Genomic DNA, 14886 nt, shown 5'->3' with positions numbered 1-14886 from the left:
AAAAAACACCGGGAATCACCCCCGAGTGGCGTCACGCGGCGCGGCATCTAGCACGCACCACGCTCCGAGGCCTCAAACACACGCTCTGTGATTTTCTCCCGTGTGACATTTGTAGTTTCGTTTGAAACATATCCCTGAGCCACGCTGAATACGACACGTCCAGCTGCGAGTACGGACCACCTCCCTAATGATTAAGCATATCTGTAGGGCAAAACGGGATATTCCATTCCCAACGCAGAACCTTTTGAAAATTGAATTTCAGCAATTAAGCAGTGTGTGTTGAATCTTAATTCCGTTTGTATAGAAAGAGATTAATGAAGGGGGCCGTTGAGGTCAAGAACATGATGAATTCATCTTGGAGTCCAAATTCAGTTATGAGTGCCTTTTGTAATTGCTAAATGAATCAGGGGTCTACAGGGGGGAGGGGGGGGGTGGGGGGTGATACGGGGAGACATAAATGAGAAGAAAGGAGTAAACACTTACTGCCCACAGCGAGAGCCTTAGGAGGGAGACGAAGAGAGGCGTCCGGTCCCAACCGGATATGCAGTGCACCAGGAGGCCGCTCTCATCTGCAGGCCAGACCACAACCGGGGGGGTGGGGGGGGGGGGGGGGTGTTCCATTAATGTCGTTAAAGGAAAACCCAGGCTTATTTTGGAGAAATCTCATGATTTCGGAATCTTTTCGGAAAGTCTTGCACTTATATAAGTCATAATAAGCCTGGATTTTGATGGAATACCCCCCGGACGGTAGGAAACATCCGCTACTAAAACACTCGGATGGACAGAGACGGTCGTGAACACCTCCAAAGTATTTCTGGGGTGTCGTTTTTATTGTGAGTTTTACGGTTCGGAGCCCGTCAGGAGTTATTTGTTATTTACCCAGAGAGAACAGAATAACAGAACGCATCAAAAGAATTAACACGGTGCCTGCAAACAGCCTGCAGCAGCGCCGTCTCCAGCTGCTCCGTGTGGGCTGGGTCTGTACACACAGCACACAGGTCTGTACACACAGCACACGGTACCCCAAGCGTACATTGGAGTAGAAAAAAAAAATCACACCCAGGTGGTGAAGTAAGCAGTGCAGGTTTATGAGCAATCATCTAAATGTTTCTGTGTTTGTACACAAACGGTGGAATGTCGAAAACTCTAGCGGCAGCTGGTCGCTTCCATTTTAAATCCATTTTCTAACTTGTGACCGCGACAACAGTTTTGAAGGTACACGAAACATATTATATACAGATGTGCGTCTGGTTCCCATGATTCGTACGGTGTGAATATCTAAGCTGTGACATGTATACTTTTTGAAATAGAGCTGTCTGAAGCTGGGCATGCTTTTCTCAAGCTACTATTGTTTTGCCGGGCATGTGGCGCATAGGCGACTCCTGATTGGTTTAAATCATATACTACGAACATACACACACGCATACGTCACGTATAGAAGCGGCTGCACCGCTTTAAAAATTACCATCAGAAATGGCACCGTTTTTGAATTATATACGTTCTTAATTTTTATTTAACTATGCTTCCGCACAACATTGTCAAAAAGTAGCTGGGTAGCTATTTTGGCTAAGGCTTGTATTTGTTGCCATGAGTGACCAGGGACTTTTTGTTGTAGAACATAGTTTTTTATCATCCCCCATTTGTCTTTTACAAAGTGTGAAGTCCAGAACATTTCTAGAGCTTTTACTCTGCAGGTTTTAATGGCAGTTTGATCAGTTTGGCGACGTGGGATGGAATAGACTTAGATCTGGTCGTCCGCCTGCTTGCTACGTGCACGGCTCCATTTCAACCAATGGGAACAGAACGGTGGTCTGGAGTCACTGCCGCGCCTAAACCGCTTGGCTGTTTGCGGGCACCTTAGGCTAAACAGTGCTGCTGGAAAAGGACAATGTGGACAAAAAGGCCAGCAGTGTGTCAAGTCACGAATAGCCAAAAACTCACCGTCACTGTTGATGATGTGAAGCAGCAGCTTCAGGTAGTTCTGGGTCTGCTGGACCAGGTCCCAAGACTGCAGAGATCCCAGATCACAAGGGAGACAGAGAATACAGTGTTTTAAACACACACTTGTAAAACCTGGCTTATTACATGAGAGAAACATTTATCAGAATACAAACTGTCCATAAAAAGAAAAATAAATAAATATCCAAACGGTTCTCATCACGGTTGTTTTAACAGTGTGGCGATGGATTGAATTATCAAAACCCAACTTGTGTTTATTCATAAAAGATGGTTACTCTATCATTGCTAAATATGTCATTTCATTTGCCTTGAAATGTTTACATAGTGGTGCCGCCAAGTTCAACATATCAGATCAGATGTGACATCTAGTAATAAATACACATTAAAAACATGTGTCAATTGTGGTCTATTAAAATGTGCAGTTCCGTGATGAACCCGCAGATGTCGCTGTGAGACCAGTAATATTGAGGGCAAATACAATTCCACATTACATTGAAAGGATAGACGATCGTTTGGGCATAGTAGGCGTACCTGGTATTCACTCCAGTCTATGTTCAAGTTCTTGGTAAAGCATGCTGGGATTGTCAAAGGGGCATCCACAAAGTCCTGGAAAGGGAAACAATGAAGACGAAAGACAAGATGGTGGATTTTGAGAAGGAACAGTGTCATTCATGTCTGATTGGGGTTTAGAAGAATAGGTATAAGGTTTAGAATAATTCTTTACAAAATATTCTTAAGAACTCCTCCTGGTCTGTGATTGGATGATTGCGTACCTGATTCCAGTTGAAGACGAGCCCCTCGGCTGTGTAGTCTCGATCTTTGTAGTCCTTGAAAAACTCACACCCTGAAAACGGTAAGAGTTGGTAGACTGGTTGTTATAGCAGAAAAAAACTAAAAACACACAGCCATATCAATAGTGGGTTGGTAAGAAATACAAAATCCAGTAGTTTCAGAACTATTCAGGGTATATACAGGAATCTGGAGGTTAATTTCAATACCTTTCTAAGACTTTTTAAAGACCTTGTCAATATTTTTCCAGACCTCACCGCCACTTGGAGCTGTAACCGTTGACATCAGTGACACCTTTAACTTAACAGTTTTAGTTTGCAACAGACTAGACCACTATCATACAACACAATGTCCGGTTCATCTTTGTTTTTTAATAAAACTAATAAATTCACTTACTTTTACTCAAAGTTTTTAGGACTCAAACTCTTTGGACAGAGTCTAATTCAGAAAAATACCTATGAAATTTAAGACCTCATAAAATCGTGATAAGACTTTTTAATACTTATTAAGGGTCTTGATTTTCCCAAAATTGATTTATCAACTTTTAATACTTTTCAAGACACCGCGGATACCCTGTTATTGAAGGGGAAAAAAACGAATATTAGATGTTATATGCACAAAGGCTTCTTCTTAATTCTACTCTTATGGTTCTAAGCTACTGCGCTCCTCAGACCAGGAACGGCCCCCAGGGTAGAGGGAGGTTCTCAGACCAGGAACGGCCCCCAGGGTGGAGGGAGGTTGGACTACGACAGCACGCTCGCTGGAAGACCTTGGTGAGGGACCATCTAGCTCTAGTTTCTGATTCATTATTGTGTGTATTTTACTGTATGAAGTATATTCAATGTGTTGTGTTGTAATCCTGTGTACATGTGGACACAAACCTGTGTTTTCCCTGGATAAATAAAACACTTAGGTTTTATTGTTTAGTCTTTATTGAACACACTTATTGTGATTCTGGGGAACAGCATCTGGTGCAGATGTAAATGACCTGGGGGGTATTCCATCAACGTCGCTAAAGGAAAATCCAGGCTTATTTTTTTCGATTTACCAAATAAGGTTGGATTTTCCTTTAGCGACATTGATGGAATACCTCCCTGAACATGTGACAATGGCAGTTGTGAATGACGGAGCGTGTGTGTGTGTGTGTGTGTGTGTGTGTGTGTGTACCTGGGTAAGGCACAGAGAGCAGGGTGAAGTCAGCGTAGCGTTGGGCCTTATCCACCTTCTCAGATGACGTGACGCTGGAGACAGAAGAAAAGGGAGAACAACAGAATGAATGAATGATGAAACGGCCAGAAACAATATGGCCACGCGACTGTCCGTCAACACACAGTTGCTTCAACATCGTGCCCATTACACAAGCACACACGCACGTGCACGCACGTGCACACGCAATCCCCTCGTGACCCAAATCACTAACACACACAAAGGTTCTGCGTCCAAACCCAAGAACACACGTAGGGAGTCAAGTTGACTTAAGGCTACTGAAAAAGGCCAATTAAATTAAACAGAGGTGGGCGGTGACCCAGACCAGCTTCCTCTTTGTTGGTGGGAAGGAATACATTACGAGTCCTAGCGGAGTGCTTACTTTAGGCCAAACTTGACCTTCTTGTTCTCCACCATAAGGTCACAGATGTAGCGTACAGAGAGGTAGCGCAGAAGCTTGATGTCCAGACCACGGACCTTGTCAAAGAGCTGGGAGTCCCCGTTCCTAAGAGAGGGAAGAAACAAGGAGACAAAGGACAAGAAAGCATTTAAAAGGTCATGCAGAGACTTGGAAAAAAGGATGTAAATCATAGGAGTGATGTTACTGGGAGATTTGGGCAGTAAGAATATAAAGACATGCAGATTAGGCTTGGGCGGCTCCAATTTTTTAAACCAATAAACCGTCCCCAAATACTGTGATTTACAGTGAAACCGCGGTTTTGAGTATCATGACTATCATTATTATTTTCACACAACGACAAAAAATGTGCCTATAGCCTCCAGTAGGCTTATCAAATAATAACAAAATAACAAAAATGTCAGTAAAGGAAATGGGCATAAAAGCGTATCCTACAACGTCAGGCTATTCTTCAAACCTATTCTAGGTTTTTTGACAGAAGAACAAGCATGTTTTTTGCAGCTTTTTTTTAACCAATGTTTTCGGTTTAACTGTAAAACCGCCCAAGCCTAATGCATCTCAGATGGATCTGGGTGGTTAAGGACTTCCACACAACAACGACCAGTCAGACTCTGTTACCTGACTGCACTGTCGTCCTCTGGAACCTCCTCCTGGGACTCCGCCCATGTGTCGTCAGTCCCCCCTGGACAGACAGACACAGACACAGACACAGAGACAGACAGACACAGACAGACACAGACAGAGACAGACAGAGACACAGACAGACAGAGACACAGACAGACAGACACAGACACAGACAGAGACAGACAGACACAGACAGAGACAGACAGAGACACAGACAGACAGAGACACAGACAGACAGAGACACAGACAGACAGACACAGACGCAAACAGACACAGACACAGATAGGGTCAGACACAGATAGGGACAGACACAGACAGACACAGACGCAGACAGACACAGGCACAGACAGAGACACAGACAGACACAGACAGACACAGACACAGATAGGGACAGACACAGACAGACAGACACAGACAGACACAGACACAGGCACAGACAGACACAGACATTAATGTCATAAGTCAATTGTATAGAAACAACTCAACAACGCCCGAGCAGGGGTGCCAGATGGGCTCGGTTTTTTTGGTGGAATTAGCGGTTTTAGACTGTGATTAAGCTGGAAAGTGTCAATCCCATCTGGCAACCCTGCTCCCGAGTCCGATTGTGGTGTGGATGGAATGTAGCCAATCATGAAGCGAGCTGACTTCTTCTTTTCGTTCTTCTGCACTTTATTTGCCCTGTCGCACATGGCTGGCTCGTACAGGTCAATCAGGGTACTACGTTAGATCACGTTTGATCACGCGAGATTTCTGGCTTGGGGAACGAGACTCTAGACTGTCGTAACGACAGATCTTTATGTATAGGGTGTGCTGAAATGGGAATATCGGCGCACACCACACACAATACGATCAAGGCTGTTCAATCCGTGATTTTTTTTGTCTTCATGTGTGGGGTCTCTCTCAGATAAAAAAATCTGTGAAGATTTTGAAAATCCTTATATGTGTACCGGGCTTTAGTCTCTGACTGGTTGGCCACCCTTTCCCTAGGTGCTCGCGTGGGTCTGAATGATTGAGCTAATAACAGTCAGTTTCAGAATGGAATGCATCAGTCTCACCTGAGAAGATGTAGTTATAACCTGTATCAGTCTCACCTGAGAAGATGTGGTTATAACCTGTATCAGTCTCACCTGAGAAGATGTAGTTATAACCTGTATCAGTCTCACCTGAGAAGATGTAGTTATAACCTGTGCGTCCATACAGCTCCCCCCATCCTGCCAGAGTGGAAGACCGACAGATGTGCTGCAATGGAGAAGCAGAACCCAGACTTAGCACACAGTCTGTACGCTGGCTAACATACTTCGCAACACAACACAGTGGTAAATCTTGTCTCTCATTCGCAGATTCTCAGCTTTTATTTGATGGTGTAGATATTCGTTTCACCATTTAGAATTGACAATAACACTTTTTATGTGGCACCAAAAGTAATGAGACAATTGGCTTGGCAGATGTTTGTGGTTAGTCGGGTGGATTCCGTCACATCAATTTACACGAGCACGAGAGAGCTGTCAATGTCTCATATTGAGAGCTTTGTGTTTGAATTGGGGGTCTGCTATTGGTGTCTGTCAACATGAGGACCAAGGGGACATCAATTAAAAGTCAAGGAAGCCATTATGGAGGGTGAAATATGAGAGATAATGATCCAAAACATAACCAAAAACTTGAAATTCCCCAAAAAGAACAGTTTGGAACATCATTAAAAAAAAGAAAGAAAACACTGGTGAACTCCTCAAACGGCCTACTAGAACCAAGGAAGACTTCTATCGTGGAGAAGAAGAACGCTCACCGTAATTAAGAACAACCGCAAAAACAACAGTCCCACAGTTCAGGAACACTCTCCAGGAGGTAGGCGTGAACGTGTCAGAGACGACAATCCGCAGAATACATCACCAGCTATACAGGCTTCACGGCAAGGTGCAAACCAATAGTTATCCTCGAAAAGGATGGTCAGGTTATGGTTAGCTAAAAAGTACCTTAAAAAGCCTGGAGAGGTCTGGAAAGAAGTGGTCAGGTGTCTCTGCGTGTCTTGCAGACATCTCTGCTTGGATTGTCAGCCCACCGGCCACCACCTCAAGCTCAACCTTAACAAGACTGAGCAGCGACTCTTCCTCCCTGGGAAAGCCTGCCCTCTCCAAGACTACTGCAACGTTACGTACCCCTGGCCTGGCTCCCTGTCTCCACCAACAGACCTCTGCAGCTCATCCGTAATGCTGCCGCCCGTCTGGTGTTCAACCTCCCCAAATTCTCCCATGTCACCCCTCTCCTCCGCACCCTTCACTGGCTCCTGATAGCAGCTCGCATTAGATTCAAGACCCTTGTGCTCACCTACTGGGCAGCAAAGGGAACCGTCCCTTCATACATGCAAGCAATGGTCAGCCCCCATACACCTTTGTTGAATAGACCCCCATACACCACGTTCACTCCGCCTCTACAGGGTTGCAGCAGTCACACTACCCGGTCAGGGCGTTTTCACCTTCCTGGCCAGACCCATCTCTTCAATAAAAAGACCATTCATTCATTCATTTTCAGGCTACACCTTAACTGTCCCTCCTGAAACCTCCCCATCCCTCTGTTCAGGTTCTCTACTGTATATTAATAACAACAACAACAAAATTCTTCCTTCGTCTAGCATTCTGACTGCCAATGGCCCCTGGCCCGAGGAGAGATTACTTTCCTTGCGATGACTGATGGATAGATGATTCACTTACTTAGACAAATGTATTCGTTGTAAGTCGCTTTGGATAAAGGCGTCTGCTAAATGCCCAAAAAGATTATGCAAAAGGTGGTGGACAGATAAGATGTATAAGAATATGATCATGTGCCAGTGATTGCAGGAGGAACGTTGGGAGAAAAAAGGATCTTCCTTAATAAGATGTTCTGGTGTGGGCATGTACAGCTGCTACTAGAACTGGCTAACACTAACATGTCTTAATTGATGATGTCACTGCTGATGGCAGCATCAGAATGTATTCTGAAGCGTACAGAAACTTTGTGTCTGCTCGAGTACAATGCTTCCATCAATGGATGGTACTTCACCTTCATACAGTAACACAAACCCCAAACATGCTGCCATAGCAGCAAGGGAGTTTTTTCAGGGCCAAAATGTGTGGTTCTTGAGTGGCCAAGTCAATCAGATTTAAATGCAATTGGTGGTCACTCAGGCCTCTTTCACACCGGCAGTTCCGAACGCCGGTTCGCGTTCGCGTACCAAAACCTCAGAACGTTGGCGATGTCTGGCGAACGATACACTGGTATGAACGCGGGCTCGTTCGCCAGACAGCGCCAAAGTTCGGAGGTTTCGGTACGCGAACGTGAACCGGCGTTCCGAACTGCCGGTGTGTAAGCCCTATGTGTGGTCTGGCTCCATCACCGACAGTGCACACACATGCCCAAGTCGGCATGGGTTCGAATCCGGCCCATGCCCTGCTGACATACCCTCTCCTCCTTACTTTCCTGTCTTTCTCCACTGTCTCTATTTAATAAAAAAAAGAGTGAGACTACCACACTCCAATAAATAACCTTTAACTCCAATTGAACAACAACCAAAGCCAGGCAACAAAGCCAGGCATTTCATTTCCTGGTGGTAATGAGATTTTAGGCAAAAATACCTAAAAACAAACAACAACTGCAGAACAGGCGTGGCAGAGCATCACCAGAGAAGATACCCAGCGTCTGGTGGGGTCAATGGGTCACAGACTTCAGGCAGTTACTGTATGCAAATGATTGTTGACAAAATACTAAACAGTAGTGCTGAATTTGGACATTATATTAATCTGTCCCATTGCTTTTGACGCCCTGAAATACATTTATACATTCTAGCTATGTATAAAAATCGATACTTTAACGTCATAGTAATTGTTTTGATTTCAAATCCAAACTTTTAGAGCATAGAGCCAAAAGAAGAAGAAAATGCTTCACTGTGCCACTATTTACACTGGGTACCGTCTCTTCAGATATTACATAATAAAAAATAAGCAGATTTACAGTAGGTAGAGGGATACATTGTAGATACTACATCATGCAATCAAATATTTAAATATTTGAAGAAAGACTTGGATCTGAAAAATTGGATCTGAAAAACATAATAATAATAATTCATTAAATGTATATAGTGCTTTTCCGAGGCTCAAAGACGCTGACAATATGGGAGAAACGGAAAACACAGAAACAACAAGCAACAGATAACATGGAACACAGAGTTAGCGAACGGGGAGAAGGGGGGGTGGGGGGGGGTTAGGGGTAGGGGAGGCTGTATGCATGTCAGGGGGGGGGGGGTGGCAGGGTTGGGGGAGATGGCTAGGGGTAGGGGAGGCTGTAAGCATGGGAGAACAGGTAGGTTTTGAGGTGGGAAGTGAGGAGTGACCATGAGGATAGACCCAAGGAGGAGCTGCCTTACCTTGCCGTTGTAGAGGATGACGGGGCAGACGAACCTCCCTCGACAGCGCGCCATCTTACTGCGGTTCACCAGGTCCTGCAGCTTAGTGATCTGGACGGTGCTCTCAAACCTGCAGACAGGCACAATGGATCAATACACATACTGCAGACTGCAACTTGGTACTACAACAGGATGCCAATGTTTACATGTGGATTCTTGGCTTCTAAAAGTAAGGCTATAAATCTCAAGCGAAACCACCCTTTTCAAGCGGAGCATCTGAGGGGTGTTTGCTGCGGGAGCGACTTCGAACGCGCGTTCTCACAGCTCCAAGCGACGCAGAGCAAAGCGAACTTTCTCCTAAACTCCGTTTCAAGTGAAGCAAATGTTCTAGTGAGAACACCCCCCAAAGACTTTTCAGCACTATCTAGCTCCATAACAACACTGGTTTTGTCATGTTATGTAGAACACCATGCACAATGTGATAGCATTTTCTATTATATACAATATGATCTTCACCGCAAGACATTGACACTGAAGGCCTCTCTTGACCTTAAGTAATGCACACTCCGCAACTTTTAGAGTGAATCATGTATTGATTCTGGTGACGGATTTGCATGGAAGACTGATTCTGACCACATTCTGAGGTTAGGAGCGTTCTGTCTGATCACACATAGGCTGAATGCAGGACACCAACCCGAGTAACACTCCACAAAATACACAAGACCACTGGATGTGGAGTAAGCCTCGACACAAATACTGCAAAAGCTTTTAACCCATTTAACATGGACTCCGTTTTAACACTAGTCGTTTTGGGAGAGAACAACAACAGTCGAACCCTCTATTTAGTGTCAATCAACAACACAAACAATGCCACATAAAAGCATTCACTTGTATGTTTACTTGCTCTAGATACCCCCAGTTGGGCGAGAACACTGATGTTTTTATGAGTAATTGAGAGGCTGTTTTCCCAACTTATGAATTTGCGTAGAGGGTAACCTCTTTGAGGCCAAAAGCCTGGTGAAATCCTTTACAAAAAGTAAAGTAGAAAGGTGGAAACACATGCACGCTTTGCCACACGTCAAACCAATGAAATACCTAACGCCTCCATCGACTAGACTTTGTGTATAGAGTAGGCCTGTAACAATTCCAAATGTTGCTGTACAATTAATTGTCTCCGAAATAATTGTGTTTAACAATATAATGGTTTCACTGTTATGTGACCCAGATAATGTAATAACACAGCAACCTATGAAGTAAACAATGCCTCTTTATTATCATAAAACATATTTTTGAACATAACATTTAACATGTATCCTCATCAATAAAAAAGGGACTGTGTGCCATCTAGTTATCTGTAGTTATGTGTTTTTAGCATGTTCAATCAGCATGTTGTGATGTGCTTAACATGTCCCAGAGCAGCTATCTAGCTAATGCAATGTTATTTGTTGTTAGCCAGCTAGCTAGCTAGCGTGTTGGAGCACAGTGAAGATTGCCATTCTAACTTCCGTTAGACAATTAAATTGCCATTAAACAATTATTTCATAATTGTTACAGGCCTAGTGGAGAGCACACTTTTTGCTAAATAGAATTCAGTTCTTTGGAAGTTTTGGCTTGACTTACTCTCATAGCCAATACGATCATGTAACACTTATTTTTGTTTAGTCTGTCCCTTGAACTTGTGATGGATGTTTTTGCACGTGTGAACCCGTTCAACTTATAGTGCCCCCCCCCGCCCCCGTCTGACAAGAGCCTGCGTGAGAACAACGTGATTTGGAAGTATGACTACGCGAGACTACGTAGAGGGCAACTGCTGGGTAAAACACTCATCTGGAAATGCAACGCCAGGATGACAAAAAAGCCTTTATGGAGTTTTTACTCATCGGTCAAAAACGCATGCTCTATATCCAAACCTTCAAAATCTGTAAATAGTCATGAGTCATGAGGATGTGAACAAGACGTGTGTGTGTGTATGTGTGTGTGTGTGTGTGTGTGTGTGTGTGTGTGTGTGTGCCTGTCTAACTCCTGGTTTCAGCACCATAACAAGTGTGGACTATAGCAGGGTACAGATAAGGAACAGCGCAATCGGTTACCAAGTGGAATGGACTTTGTATCAGCGCTGAACTTGTTGGCGTGTTACCTTTCTTTATGGGGTTCAGTGCATTCGTACTCCAGGAAGACAATCTGCCTGGGGTAGTGGCCACACACTTCCCCATTGGTGTTGTGGATGACACTGTATTTGTAGTCTCTACCGAAGAGCTCCAAGCAACGCTTCTCTATCACCTCCATCTGAGAACAACATAGAAGTGGATGAGACATCAGACCGAAACACATTTTACCACAGAGAGAGAGAGAGAGAAAAACAAAATTACTAAATCAAGAGAAGTTAGCATAGGTTAGAGATAGCTGTATTTCCTCCCCCTGTGATTTCTTTCCACATTGACGTGACAGTCATGACACACAAGATGCTTTCAAATCTCAGTGAACGACTGTATGTGTGTGGCTCTGCTGACGGAGCACATCTCTAGCAACAGTTAGATTCGACGACTCCCTGCTGGGACCAACAAAAAAGACTGAAAGTCTCTTCTAGTGTTGCCTATAAGTGTTGCATATTATGATGGTATATTTAGCATAGTTAGATGCTTTGGTATGCTAAAGCATTGACTAAATTCCAAGTTATACAAGCTCCTTCACAGGGGTTTATAGCAGGTTGTTGTTGTTGTTGTAGTTGTTGTTGTTGTTGTTTACTAGAAGCGGGCGTAATTGTAAGTGACGTTTGACGGGTGTGATGATGGTAAACAAAAACAATGTGTATAATGATGACAAACCGTGAGCTTAGAATGATAAGGTTCTATCTCCGTTTAGGGTAGTTCAGAGATATCTAGCGTCAAAGTTTTTACATTCCATTATGTTCTGTGAGATGGAACCTTTGTATTTTATGAATTACTAACTCAAAAATGTCAAAACATTTTAAAAAATAACACCACACAGGCATTAATAAACACCTAATGGATCAGATTATGTAAGAAACTCAATTTTGACAAAAATGGAGATAGAACCTTATAATTCTAACGTCACGAAACACTGCGAGAGACACTTCTTACTCGAGGGGTGACCTCCTTGGCTCTGTACTGGGTCTTCGAGAACAGATCGATCAGATCGGCGATCTCCTCGCTCTTTCTGCCCGAGAGGGTCAACCCGGAGGCCGAGAGGCTCCCTAGGGACACGGAGGAGGGGGACCCGGCCATCATGGTGGTCTCTATCCGGACCCTTCCTCCCTCAAACACCGCTTGGGCACCTGCTGCTTGGGAACGGGAAGAAGACCCTCCAGGCCATCCCCTCCCAGTCAGGAGTCTCTTCCTGACTGCCCCCCGCTTGAGGGGCCCGGAGGAACCGGGGATTCTTCCCGAATTCAGCCTGGCACTAGTGTGTGTGTGTGTGTGTGTGTGTGTGTGTGTGTGTGTGTGTGTGTGTGTGTGTGTGTGTGTGTGTGTGTGTGTGTGGGTATGTGGGTGTGTTGGTGTGTGTGTGTGTGTGTGTGTGTGTGTGTGTGTGTGTGTGTGTGTGTGTGTGTGTGTGGTCTGAAAACTGGTCAGGCTGGTCTGATCAACCCTCTACTACAAAACAAGGGTGCTATTATGTCAGCTAAGCCCAAGCAAAGCTAACCAACCAAAAGCTGGATGGATACAATCAAAAGATTGCAGCTTTAGCTAGCGTTCTAGCGTAACCAGCGTTCTAGCTAACCAACGTTCTAGCGTAACCAGCGTTCTAGCGTTCTAGCTAACCAGCGTTCTAGCGTTCTAGCTAACCAGCGTTCTAGCTAACCAGCGTTCTAGTTAACCAGCGTTCTAGCTAACCAGCGTTCTAGTTAACCAGCGTTCTAGCTAACCAGCGTTCTAGTTAACCAGCGTTCTAGCTAACCAGCGTTCTAGTTAACCAGCGTTCTAGTTAACCAGCGTTCTAGCTAACCAGCGTTCTAGCGTTCTCTAGCTTAGCTATCTTAATGACAGTTTGGTTTGTTTTGGTTCGGAAGTGTTCACGCCCACACGTTAAATCTACCACAGATTATTAAAGAAGTGTTGCCTAGACATGGAGACATTTGAGTGCCAGACAATCATACAAGCAGCTGTTTGTAGTCCTCCGAGCCCACATCACTCGTGTGTTGACAGAGGGACACTCCGGGTTCCGAGCATGAACTCCCGGGGCGCCTGACTCAGGAAACCTCGGGGACTCCCGCGGCCTAGCCACGTTTCCTCAATGTCACGTCTTCATTTCCTCCTAGTTTCCTGAGAAACTTGTCTGAGATGAACGTTTCCAAACGATTAATCCTGTAAGCTGAAGGAACTCACAACAGCATGAGGAAAATCTTGATCAAAATCAAAAAGAGAGTGTGAAGTGTCGCAATCACGGAGGTGTTCTGTCTCAGGGAACAAGTGGTAAACAGGAAGTTGATTCTAGCACGTGACAGCATGAGATGTTAGCGAACCCACTTCCTAAAATGACGTCACGCTCTGTCAATTAACACTAAAGCGTTTAACAGCTAATTATCAATTCATGTGGCAACCTTCTTACATGAACTGTAGGGATTCCCAATTATGGCTGAACATTATTTGACTTGACTTGATGTTCAAAATAGCGTCTGTTATCAGATGCATCATTTTTTATAATTTTTTATCATGTGTATTGTATGTAAGCCTTATAGCCTTTTGTTAGAATATATTCTTATCCTATTCATATCCTTATTTGGGAATTTTAAATAGAATAGAATATAATAGACTTTATTGTCGTTGTACAGTTGCCTATACAATGAAATTGTAGTGGTTCTTCTGAAGGTGCAAAAACAGAAAAACATAATCACATATTCACAAACATATACACATATAACATATCACAAATATTACACACTAGACAAATTAAAAAGCGAAAATGCTATAAAACAAGCTAAGAGACAATGAGGTCCGTGGTGTCAAGTGCAAATAAAGACAACAATCTTAAGAAAAAGAAAAAAAAACTATAAAAGCAAGCTAAAAGACATGAGGTCAGTGGCGTTATAATACTATAATAATACTGTAAAAATATATAAATGTATAAATAGGTTATTGCACATTTCTATTGCACTTTTCCCCTGAAGATAAACATTTATGAACATGTCTTATGTCTTATGTATATTGTTCAGATAGATAATAATCTAATAATAATAATAAATATGTATTCATCACAAAATTCTGAGGTCAAATATCCTTGGCCAGGTGAATAAAACAAAATAAAATGTAGCTTAACTACCTTAACACCATAACATGTCAAACATGAATGGTTAACACGTAGCATAAAGGATCTTCCAGAAGCGGCAAAGTGGTTGACAGGGCTATACTCATTGATTATTGATAGACCACAGAACTCATATCGTTTAGAATGATAAGGTTCTATCTCCGTTTAGGGCAGTTCAGAGATATGGAGCGTCAACGTTTTTACATTCCATTATGTTTTGTGAGATGGAACCTTTGTATTTGATTAATTACTA

The 14886-nt window shown here is 43.6% G+C and overlaps 1 protein-coding gene across 2 annotated transcripts in view; it reads right to left on the bottom strand.

Moving 5' to 3' along the window:
• mtmr14 (myotubularin related protein 14) overlaps nt 1-12794 on the bottom strand; it is a 23750-nt gene extending 10956 nt beyond the window's left edge. For both annotated transcript variants that reach the window (XM_080545541.1, XM_080545542.1), the window contains exons 1-11: nt 12470-12794; nt 11506-11654; nt 9390-9498; nt 6160-6235; nt 4991-5054; nt 4337-4459; nt 3916-3989; nt 2733-2803; nt 2491-2565; nt 1942-2008; nt 484-569 (exon numbers count right to left, since the gene is read on the bottom strand). In XM_080545541.1, the coding sequence (XP_080401667.1) occupies nt 484-569; nt 1942-2008; nt 2491-2565; nt 2733-2803; nt 3916-3989; nt 4337-4459; nt 4991-5054; nt 6160-6235; nt 9390-9498; nt 11506-11654; nt 12470-12616 (1041 nt within the window). In that variant the 5' untranslated portion in view covers nt 12617-12794. The remainder of the gene's footprint in view (nt 1-483; nt 570-1941; nt 2009-2490; nt 2566-2732; nt 2804-3915; nt 3990-4336; nt 4460-4990; nt 5055-6159; nt 6236-9389; nt 9499-11505; nt 11655-12469) is intronic.
• Nucleotides 12795-14886: the final 2092 nt, after the last annotated feature.

Source organism: Nansenia antarctica, assembly GCF_963989245.1.
Source record: "Nansenia antarctica genome assembly, chromosome: 15".
Classification (NCBI taxonomy): Eukaryota; Metazoa; Chordata; class Actinopteri; order Argentiniformes; family Microstomatidae; genus Nansenia; species Nansenia antarctica.
This window is presented reverse-complemented; position numbering and strand designations above follow the sequence as displayed.